The sequence below is a fragment of the Dendrobates tinctorius genome, unplaced genomic scaffold (genome assembly GCF_039654945.1).
Source record: "Dendrobates tinctorius isolate UK_male_01 unplaced genomic scaffold, ASM3965494v1 ptg000154l, whole genome shotgun sequence".
Lineage (NCBI taxonomy): Eukaryota > Metazoa > Chordata > Amphibia > Anura > Dendrobatidae > Dendrobates > Dendrobates tinctorius.
The window spans coordinates 2,233,336-2,245,774 of record NW_027361821.1 but is presented as its reverse complement, the minus strand read 5'-3'; the positions used below and the strand labels follow the sequence as shown (position 1 = coordinate 2,245,774).

Below are 12,439 nucleotides of genomic sequence, written 5' to 3'. Positions count from 1 at the left end.
AGGGGATTTTATGAATATGCGAACACGCATCCGGCGGCCCTGCATTTCCAGACATGCGGTGCATGTTTGTAGACCGCAGCATGTCTGTTTACCTTGCGGAGACGGTCAGCATATGGGGGCATAATCTATGGAGCAGCATATGGGGGCAGCATATGGGAGCAGCATAAGGGGGCATATTCTATGGAGCAGCATATGGGGGCATATTCTATGGAGCAGCATATGGGGGCATATTCTATGGAGCAGCATATGGGGGCATAGTCTGTGGAGCAGAATATGGGGGCATAGTCTATGGGGCAGCATATGGGGGCATAGTCTATGGGGCAGCATATGGGGGCATAGTCTATGGGGCAGCATATGGGGCATAGTCTATGGGGCAGCATATGGGGGCATAGTCCATGGAGCAGCATATGGGGGCATATTCCATGGAGCAGCATATGGGGGCATATTCCATGGAGCAACATATGGGGGCATATTCTATGAGGCAGCATATGGGGGGTATATTCTATGGGGCAGCATATGGGGGCATAGTCTATGGAGCAGCATATGGGGCATATTCTATGGGGCAGCATATGGGGGCATAGTCTATGGCGCAGCATATGGGGCATAGTGTATGGGGCAGCACATGGGGGCATATTCTATGGAGCAGCATATGGGGGCATATTCTATGGGGCATAATCTATGGGGCAGCATATGGGGGGCATATTCTATGGGGCAGCATATGGGGGCATAGTCTATGGAGCAGCATATGGGGGCATATACTATGGGGCAGCACATGGGGGCATATACTATGGGGCAGCATATGAAGTCATATTCTGTGGGGCAGCATATGGGGGCATAATCTATGGGAAGCATATGGGGACATATTCTATGGAGCAGCATATGGGGGCATATTCTATGGGGCATTTTATGGGGCATAATCTATGGAGCATTTTATGGGGGCATAATCTATGGAGCATCTTATGGGGGCATAATCTATGGAGCATCTTATTGGGCCATAACCTTTATGGAGCATTATATGGGGCATATTATTCTATGGAGCATCTTATGGGGCCATTATTAACCTTTGTGCAGCATTATATGGGGCTCCTGATTCAATATGGATATTCAAAAACATTTAACCTACTGATGTCTCAATTAATTTTACTTTTACTGGTATCTATTTTTATCTTTGAAATTTACCAGTAGCTGATGCATTTTCCACCCTAGGCTTATACACGAGTCAATAAGTTTTCCCAGTTTTTTGTGGCAAAATTAGGGGGGGGTCGGCTTATACACGGGTCGGCTTATACACGAGTATATACAGTATATAGTAGTTCAGTGACATCTGTTTCAAGCAGAGATTCTTCAGGCTGCAACTCGTTCTAATATGTGACTAGCATGGTTTGAGGTCTGAAATAGGTCAACCATCTTGGATTACTTCTCAGAAAACCCCTTAATGTATTTTTCAAGATTATGATATTCATGATTGATGACCTATCAATAAAGAGATCTAAGGATATGATTAGTATATCTTATGAAATAGATCACCTAATCCTGATGAGGATGGTGTACTTACTTTGCAAATGTACCCGAGAATGACTCAGTAATTCTTTCTAAAGACTCAGCAGGTGTGTACAAGCTGCAAACTCTATCTTCATCTAAATTGATTGACAAGAAGTGACCCCATTTTTTTAAATTATACCCCTCAATTAGTTTATTTTTGCGTGGAGTGACTGTTTTTGGAGTGGATGCTGCAAAATGAAAATTGCAAATATGCCAGTTTAGTGCCTGTTGTGAGGCAGTGACCCTGGTTACAGCTAGGGGGCGCTGTATGTTCTCTCCAAGATACGCACGGAGGTGTATTGAGGCTATGAAGATGCATTGCGGTCACAGGCATAGCTGGGATTGCAATGGGGAAGCAGTGACCGATGTTACAGGTAGGGGTTGCTGTGTAGTCTCCCCAGGATGTGCAAGGCCATAGGTGTGCATAGCAGTCACGGACGTAGCTGTGACTGCAATACAGACTGACAATAAAAGTAATTGTTAATCTTGGACATGTTGTTGTCCAAGACAGAGTAAGGGAAAACCTGCTCTGGATGTTGTGTTTGAAACAGATTACAGTATGATAGTGTTGCAGTCTGTTCCATTCCAGATCCAGGTTTTCCATGTGGCTAAAAGCCATAGGTTTCTGTGAAAAAAGCCCTGCAGAAAAGGGTTAGAGAGATCTGAGTAGGTCTGAGTGAGTGTTCAGTGAGTCTTAGGTGTGTCAGAGCCAGAGAGAGGCCTGGCAACCCGCAGTGTACACAGAGATGCAAGTCGTCCACGGTGACTGGTCACGGATGTGGACAGTCCTGTGCTCGGAGTTGATCCGGAGGTGGATCTCCTGTACCCCAAAGAAGACTGGCGTGTGTAATGATTGCAAAACAGGTGGCTATGGTGCCCGGCTGTGATCTGGAGGATGTCGTGAACTGTGTACGGCTGTGTGAGTAAAGAGACTGTGATGCAGAGGTGCAAGACACCCTTGGGAACTAGTCAGAGGAGGACGAGCATGTGTAGTGCCTGCAACATGTAATGCTGTGTGAATAGAGTCTTGGACATGGCGCATAGACACCCACGAGTCCTAGTCAGAGGAAGACTGGCATGTTTAGTGCCTGTAAAATGAAGGATGTCGTATAATATATATTCAGCAAATGGTGAAATGGATACTAATTTTTTGCACTATGCACTGAAGTAATATGCACTTGTGTGGATTGGACTTTTATCTGTGAAGATAACACATTAAAGAGACTTTTGTGTTTGATTTTTGTGGGTCAATACCTCTTCACTGCATACGTTGCTACCGCTGCCTTACACCGTACATTGTGCAGTTTGTGCCTCTGGATGCATGCACCCCATATAATAGAGTTATACCCCCTATATAAGATACTATACCAATATGTAGTAGATGTAGTAATAATAATAATAATAATGATATTAGCAAATACCTTCAATTAGAAATGTAATATAGTTCTCCTGATTAGCTATGTCACTTACCCCATGTGCAGGGCAAAGCAGTAACTTAGGTATCTATGGTTATGACCACTAACAACTAACTAACTGTCACTATATGAGTGACTGTAACCATGGATACCTAAGCTACTGCAATACTCTGAACATGAGGTATGCGACATAGCTAATCAGAATAACTATACTACATTTCTAATTGAAGGTATTTTCTAATATTATTATTTTACTACATATTGGGATAGGAATTTGAAGATGGGGATACTCCTTTGAGTGGGTTCTTCCTTGTTACAGCAATACCAAACGTGTGGATGCTAACTGTAGTTTAGGCAGAGTGTGACGCTTAGAAGAAGTAGAGGACAATTAGATTTGGGAGCACCTATTCCACTTCATGTTTTTTGATCGTGGGTAGAGGTTAAGGGGGAACCTTGTCTCTTTTTCAGAGTGTTCCAGTTACCTGTAATGTGGAAACCCTTTTTTTTTTCCATTGACAGAAGGAAATGAATGGAGGCTTGTTTTTTTGCAGGATGAGTTGAGGTTTTTATTGGTAGCAATTTCTACAGTACATATCATTTTTTGACTCAGTTCACATTTATCCTGTGATGTAGTCACTTTGAACTCCGTCTGGCCGCTGAGTCCAAAGTGTCTCCATCTGTCTCTTTAAAGGGATTGGGTCCCTCTGAATCACATTTATGAGGGTTTAGATGGGGGAAAAAAGCGTGCATGCTCAGCGTAGAGCGCATGGTAAATGTTAGCTGAGCCTTATACTAATTTTTAGGGCTCTCTCATGCAAGAGAATCAGACCGATTATGCTAATGACACTAGTGTGCTGAGTGTCATCTGAGTGTGATAAAAATTCTCTTGCGTAAGAGAATCGCAGCACTGGTGCAGAGAAGATGGAGAACTCAGTTTCTCCATCTTCTCCATTGTCTCTGTGCACGTACATCAGACTGCACTGGGATGACTGCAGGTGCCATGAGATTACTACTTGCGCCTGTAGTGTGGAGCCTCAGCACTCACATGACACAGAATCAAGCACCCCGCTGGTGGAATGGGGTAAGGAGAGTAGTGTTTTTTTATTTATTTATTTTTTAATGTCTGTGATTGTGGGTGCATCATACTAAGTGAGGGGCCATCATATTGAGTGGGCCATTATGCTGAGTGTGGAGCTGGTGAGGGACAGTATACAAAATGACAAGAAGACGTCAATTTTAATGATTGACAGTAGCAAAATGATAAGCGCATCTCACTGATGGGGATGGAGTTATATTTTAATGATTGACAGAAGTCTGAGAACACACTCTGATCACTGACTTCACTGTCCGATTCTTTGGATCACCGGCCCCTTCAGTTGACTAGCGATGCGATGTGCTGCTTCTCAGAAGAAGTTATATAACAACACTCAACAAAGGCTTATGTGATTGCACAGGTAATAAAAGTATATGACAAAAGTGATCGTTAGGAAAAGTTGGGACATGTGAAAAATACGAAAGGGGGTCAAATAGTAATGGAAAACTCCTTTCATGACATTTTTGCTCTCATTACCATTGTTTTATGATGGTATTGTGCTACTTTGAGCAGGTTTCCCCCACTATATTGGTAGGATATGCCATAATTTACTGACCTGTGGGTGTCTGACTACTGTCCTTCAAATGCCTGGAATCTGAATTCTGGAAACAAAACGAAAAATTGTACAAATCTTGTAATCACCTACTTGGTTATAAAGGATGCTGCAGTAAATATACAATATGTAATGCACTCCCACATGTGTGTGTCACGGTCCGAACATGGACCATGATATATGGAGTGGCCGCTGGTTTCCAGATCCGCACTTGACAGTCTCACTTACCAATATGTGGATGTGAAGATTGTGTCAGAAGACCACCGGACGCTGCATCATGGTCCATGTGACCCAAGGATATGATAATGCGGAGTTACTGTCAGTAGATCTCACAAGAGACATCATATGATAAAAGTGTCTTCTTGGCATGCACCGCATCAAAATGGCAGCATCTGGTTGAAGCCATTTCAAGTTACAGTGACGGGGTAAACAGACTGAGTGGGAGACTTCTTTAATGTCATGTTGGAAGCTTTTGGCTTGTGATGTTCTGATGACTCAGAAATCTTTGTGCGACTCCAGGGAAATAGACGGAGCAGCCTTTTCTTGGTGTAACGTCATCTTTTATTTTCTGTTTGTATTCAGAAAAAGTGACACAACAACAAAGGATCTTCATTGCGATTATCCCGAACTTTTACCCCTCCGAGCCTCAGCTGAATTTTTGCTTCCCGAGTTTCTGTAGACACACCTGAAATACGAGACGTGACACGAGGGCTGAATAATACCTGGTTATGTCTGCAGTTATCCCACGTTCACAGCTAATTAATGGAAAATCTCCGCTGCCTTCATTTAATGGAAGCTGTCTCAGCAAATGCGATTATGATCTTCATAGCACATAGCCCCGCTGCTCTATTACAGAGCTTCATTAAAATGTGAATTCTGCTGGAGGAATATCGCTATGAAATTTCCCCATAGGCCACTAGTTGTATGTGTTTGGCTCATGTTTTACCTTAAATGTTCAGTGGGGGGATATTTAAGGAATGTGATGGCGTTATTAACAGGGATATCCACGTTGGATTGGAGTTCTCACATAAATTACAGCAATATAAACCCTCGTTGTCTCATTTGTTACAGTCTGCAAAATCAATAGTACATGACAATGGGTATTCGTGATTCCTATAGATTCCCACCCCATCTGCTTTAAGATTGCCATACCCGCCAAATGATGACTCACACACCTTTATTGGATAAATTGGCTACAGCAGCCTTTTATTAACATTTTAACAAAACATTTATAAACAATGTTCCCAAAGGAGGGGCGGACCTCGAGGCCCAAGAATTGTAACTGCCACAGGTCAATGACCCCATAAACCTTGTCCCCAGGACAAGTTCTGCCTCTAGCCGCTAAGCACCAGCTCAGAGACACTAATAGACTCGACCGGACAATATCCGCCCGAAATACCAGCGTATTTCCGCTTCTGTTCCTCGGTGTGACCATTATGTTCCGTTCCACATTAATCCACCCAAGGGGGAGTCCAGGACCTTACAGATCCCCCCCCCTCCAAACCGCCATTTCCTGGCACCACCAACCTCGAGGACCACACCCGCCACGCCAAGCTGCCATGACAAATGTACATAAATACAAACATACCTTAGTAAATCAAAGTTCTTAACTCTCTATACATCCCGTATCTAACGTTTCTTTAGGCAATTCCACCATAACGCAAATAACGAAGGGCAGGTGGGTGGGAGCTTGTTTCACTGTGACGGGGCACCTAAAAATGGTTGCCCCACTAAAATGGCTGCGCCCTCTTATAGATCTCCCCTTAACTCCTCCCTTGTGACCCCACCTACCACCCCGAAGCCTCGTCCCCTTCCTATTCTTCAAACCTTTAACCCCTTCCTTACCGAAACCCCTTACATATAACCTTTCCTATAGTTCCCCTCAACCCTGTCATGTCGTCCTCCCTTCAATGGCCTGCGGCCCAGTACGGCCTCACTTGACAATGAGTATTCGCGATTCCTATAGATTCCCATACCCGCCAAATGATGACTCACACACCTTTATTGGATAAATTGGCCACAGCAGCCTTTTATTAACATTTTAACAAAACATTTATAAACAATGTTCCCAAAGGAGGGGTGGTCCTCGAGGCCCAAGAATTGTAGCTGCCACAGGTCAATGACACCATAAACCTTGTCTCCAGGATGAGTTCTGCCTCTAGCCACTAAGCACCAGCTCAGAGACACTAATAGACTCGACCGGACAATACCCGCGTATTTCCGCTTCTGTTCCTCGAGGTGACCATTATGTTCCGTTCCACATTAATCCACCCAAGGGGGAGTCCAGGACCTTACAGATCCCCCCCTCCAAACTGCCATTTCCTGGCACCACCAACCTCGAGGACCACTCCCGCCACGCCACCAACACAAATGTTCTGACCCCTCAAATATTTGTGTCCCGCCACACTTTTAAACCTTTCTCGATGCCCTCTTGAATTGCCAAACACCATAAGTCCAATCCGATCGCATTCAGATGAATATCATCCTTCCTCCAATAATCCCCTTCGCCTGATTCCAAGTGGCGTACTACTATCGCCCCATTCCTTACCATAAAACGGGACACTGTACGATTTACTTTTATCCTAGCCTTATTTACACTTCGGACTGATCTCGCCCCGCGCTACACGTTCCTGGGGATGATGTCCGACCAGACCACCAAAAGCTTGGGAAACATGGACCACAGCCTCAACATGTCAAACTCAATATCCCTTATTAAGTCCCTGGACGGTCGCTTTCCCAAATCGTTCCCCCCTAAATGGATAAGCAGCACATTCGGAGTCCGATCTAGGCGAACGAACCTATGAAATTCAGGTAACAGTTGCTTCCACACCATACCCCGTTTACCGATCCACCTCAAGATTGCTAAAGTCCTTGGCACACCAATCTGCCTCCCATCCAGACGAATGTCAGCTCTCAACGCTGCCCAGAATACAAAAGAATGACCCATGATCCAAATGAGCAGCTGTCCCGACTCTGAAACAAAGAAGAAAACAAAAACACCATAACCACATAACTAGACCAAATTAGGGCGTACATATGAACGAAACCTCACCGATTCCCAACGACCAATCCTCCTTACCATGTCCTCCCCCAGTCCCCTCCTTGCCGCCTCCGTAGCCACCCCAATCCGAAATGAGTGCCCGCTGTACTCCTTTGCTGGAATGCCCCCTCTTTCCAAACAACTCCTGAATATTGTTATGAATTGAAAGCGAGATAGGAATGAGCCATCTTCATGAACTAACAACGGGTCAGTAACCGATCCCCGTCCTGCCCCGAAATTCCTCATGCAACTCACCGGGCATAAAGGAGACCCGCTCACCTCAAAAAGTACCACCTTACAACCCTTACCTTCCATATCCGTTTTAGAAGAGCGCAAAAATATTTCTAACCGATCCCCATACACGTCCACATCCTGTCTAAGCAGCCCCCCTTTTATAAAACGGGAAGGGCTCACCAATTTCCCCAACCGAAAGGCCCCAAAAAATGCCAAAGAAAAAGCCAATTTAAACAGAACAACCTCCCCCAGCGAGGCACATACATCTCTCAAGTGCACGCCTAAAATTAACAGTACCTCATAGGATACCGGACGCCTCTTGTCCGAAACCTTCCAGTTTCTTCTCCATCCCTTCACTGCTTGCAGTACCAAAAATGACTTAGTTAAATCCCGTAAACCCCTAAACTTAAAGCTGAAAGCCAATCCTGACAAAAAATTATTAAGCTTTGGAACCGACCAACCCGATTCCCAACTATGACCCAACCACAATACCAACTTGCTCTCATCCTCTCAGCCCCCCCTAACTGTAGCTTCCAATCCTCCCAAACACGCCAAGTTTTTGAATAGTGAGACCATGTTCCTGCTGCCAACGACCTGGAAAACAATTCTCTTACTGCCCTGACAGAAGGTTCCATAATTCCTCCGGGCATGCCAACCCCATGGGTTCCGCTTGAGGCGCCAGGTCCCGAAATTGATCCCACTGTGAACAAGAAAGAGCTTCAAGAATAGGGTAATTTTGTTTAGGCTGGATCTCGGCCGTAAGCCAGAGGTTGAAATTCAAACCTACCCACACCAAGTGCTGCAAAACTTTGACCACGATTTGATCGGAGGATGACAACGAATTTATGGCCCTTAATGCTCCCATCGACTCGCAATTAAAACAAATTTTTCTGTCACGTACCAACTCTCCCCATAACGATAGAGCCACCACTAACGGAAACACCTCGCACACTACCTGCTTGGCCAACGAATCCGAAGGCCACTGTTCCACCAACCACATACCGCGAAAGAACATGCAAAAACCTCGATCACCGGTTGAAATAAGCATGCCCAGTGAGTCAGCCGACACCACTGGCACAATCCAAATCGACTTCCCGTTGTAAGATTCTAAAAAAAGCGCCCAAACTCTCAGGTCACCTTTCAACTCCTTTTTCAGCCGTATAAAATGCGAAAGCGATGTAATCCCAACTGTAGCCAAAGAAAGCTTCCTGCAAAAACCTCTCCCCATCGGCGTAATAAGCTTGCCAAGCAATTACTGAACCTCTCTTAACGTTGCCTTCTTCAAACCACATATCCGGTTTACCGAAGCCCTCATATCCAACACTTTATCCTCTGGGATTCTACATTCCATTGCGACGGAATCAATCTCGATACCCAAGAAACTTAGTGACATGACTGGACCCACGGTCTTCTCTGCCGCCAGTGGGACTCCAAATTTTTTTGCCACGCTCTCCATTGTGTGAAGCAAAACGGAACAACCATTCGACTGTGCTGAACCCATGAACAAAAAATCGTCTAGATAATGAATACAGGAGCTAAGCTCAGACACTTCCTTAACCGTCCATTCCAAAAATGTACTAAACGTTTCAAAATACGCACATGACAGCGAATACCCCATTGGCAAACAACGATCAACGTAAAACCCCCCCACTTCAAAAACACCCCAACAAATGCATGCTGTCCAGGTGAACCGGTAGCAGGCAAAAAGCCGCTTCAATGTCTGTCTTTGCCAACTGAGCTCCTTGGCCACACTCCCTGACCCAAGTCAACGCCAAATCAAATGATGTGTACAAAACTGAATACATTTGCGAGTCAATCCCATCGCTAACCGACAAACCCTTTGGGAATGAGAGGTGATGTATCAACCTGAGTTTGTTAGGCTCTTTTTTCGGCACTACTCCCAATGGTGAGACTCTCAAATTATCCACTGGCGGGGATCCAAACGGTCCAGCCATTCTACCTAAAGCCACTTATTTATTCAATTTTTCTGTGACCATTTCAGGGAATTCTCTGGCCGACTTTAAGTTCTTGGTTGACAACTTCAACTCAACATCAACAAAGGGGATCCGAAACCCGTCCCTAAATCCCTCGCGTAATAAGACCGCCGCCACCTTGTCCGGGTACCTATTTAGATAGTGATCCATCTCTGACAGGCGTACTGGAGTCACCCCTTTTTTCAATCCCATCAGACCCTCTTTGTTTCCCTCCCCTAAAGCACTTTGCTGCCCCATGACTACCTCCACATGAAGAGCATTCATGTTTGAACTTACATTTTGTCCCGAATTTACATGCGCCATCATTAAAGGAAAAGCACAGTCCCTTCTGCAATGCCACCGAGTGCCCTGACTGTCTCGAGCCCCCGGAAAAAAGTTGCGATCACTGCCCTGATCTGACCGGAGCCGTTACTCTCATCCATAGTGCTATGTCCTTATGGTCCCAGCGGATACTAGGTCTAACTGCTTTCCACTGGTGGAATTGTTTGTCGTACCTAAGCCAACCGTGACCCCCATATACTCTATAAGCCTCCCCAATTGCGTCCATATAGCAAAAAAGGGATGAACAATTCTCCAGTGATTTGTCCCCAATCACGCTAGCTAGTATAGCAAATGCCTGCAACCAATTGGAAAATGTTTGGGGGATGAGCCGAAACCTCCTTTTTTCTTCATCCTCTTTTTTTGAGTCATCCCTCCAAACCCTGTCCAAATTAAAGCGATCCAATGGGAGTAACGAAAAAATTTCCACGTACTCCCCCTCTATATCTTTTCCCTAACCTCTTGTTTCAAGTGTGCCCCCAAAGGCCCTTCAAAACAAACGTACACTTCCCCTTTCGTGGCATCATCCAGGCGCACAGCTTCATCTTTCTCCTCACCCCCCCGCCTATAGATCCCCTTCCCACTGACTCGTCCCCCACCAATACTTCCCTCATTGCTGTGCCTGGTATTGTACCTAATGAACCCGGCAGCCCATTATTCCCCAATAGCGGGCCCGTCGGCACATTATTCTCCAATAGCCCACTCTCCCTTGCCGAACCTACCCAAGCTGACAGCAGTGACGATTCCCCCTGACCTCTCCCCGCTTCCCACGACCTAACCAATTCTCTCAAACCTTGGAAAAACATACCCATGCCGACACTAGCCCCCCCCCCGCAGACGATTCCCCTCGTGCATTTACATCAGAGGCTAATGACGGCTGCAAGTAAGCTATGGAGGTCCTCTCACCTAGCTGCCTGGGTGCTGTCTTCCCAGTGGCCGCTGATCCGGGGTCGTGATGTGCTTGGTCCTTGCTTGAGGTCCTCCTGCTCCTGTGAATCGCATCTGCCGGAGCTCCATACAGCTGGCCAGGATTGACCACTGCGTCCACCGTTGTCACCATTCGCTGTGGTGATGCGTCTCGTCCCCCTGACAGCGCAGGGTGCGCAGAGTGCTGTCCAGGGGCCATGAAGCCCATCGCCCCCCTCCCAGCTGCAGCATCTCCCCCGTCAGGCAGAAAACCCCTCTTATATTCAGCACCCCTACCCTCCCCCCCTGCCCTGTCCCACACAGGCATATCCCCTTGCCTGTCTCCCTGATTCACAGCAGCAGCAGCAGCCAGAGGGTGGGCGGGTCTATTACACTGCCACTCACCGACCGCTCTGTGTTCTAATGCCTGCACCGCTGGAGTCCCCTCGCTCAGCCGTGCAGCAGGGTGCACACTGGGTGGTCTTGATGCCTCTGTGCTCCCGTCCCTGAGCGCAGCCGCTGTGTTGGCGGATCCTCCACTCCGGCACCCATGTGAAGGCGCCGTATAAACCGGCCCCTGAGCTCCCTGACGATCCCGACGAGCTAGGCCCGTTCCCTGCTGGGCACCAGCTGCACCTGCTCCCGGCTCCCCAGCGGCCATAGACGCACGTGTCGTGGGGGAAGCCAACACCTCCCCCCGCTGCAGGTCCCGCCTCGACACAGCATTCCTCCCGGCTCTCGCTCCCCGTGCCCTAGGCCTGCGGCACGAGGCCCCAGCCGGAGGGTCCCTGGAGGGGCTCCTTACACGGCGCCAAACCCGGAGGGTTACCTCTGGACTGAGGTGCTCCGGAGGCCTAGCTCTCTGAGGTCGTCACCTGTCGCCCTGACTCTGAGGCCGAGTGGTCCCCCCATCTTGCAACAGACCTTGTAGGGAAGCCTGTAGCCATCCTGCGCCCCTGGGGCTTGCAGCAACTCTCAGCTGCTGAAGGATCGCTTCAACGTCCATGTTTCAGGTAAGATCACAGCTTGTTTCACTGTGACGGGGCACCTAAAATGGTTGCCCCACTAAAATGGCTGCGCCCTCTTATAGATCTCCCCTTAGCTCCTCCCTTGTGACCCCTCCTACCACCCCGAAGCCTCGTCCCCTTTCTATTCTTCAAACCTTTAACCCCTTCCTTACCGAAACCCCTTATATATAACCTTTCCTATAGTTCCCCTCAACCCTGTCATGTCATCCTCCCTTCAATGGCCTGCGGCCCAGTACGGCCTCACTTGACTCTAATGATAAGACAAATGAAGCAGAATCCAAAAAACAACTTTTCCCGTCGTCCAAAAATTCCCACA

General features: G+C 47.1%; 1 protein-coding gene across 1 annotated transcript; it reads right to left on the bottom strand.

The window, feature by feature from the left end:
• Nucleotides 1–7,616: 7,616 nt before the first annotated feature.
• LOC141050869 (uncharacterized) lies at nt 7,617–8,791 on the bottom strand. Its single transcript, XM_073547538.1, is given in 3 exon segments — nt 7,617–8,395; nt 8,398–8,577; nt 8,779–8,791. Coding segments are annotated over 3 exon segments (972 nt in total).
• Between the last annotated feature and the right edge of the window lie 3,648 nt (nt 8,792–12,439).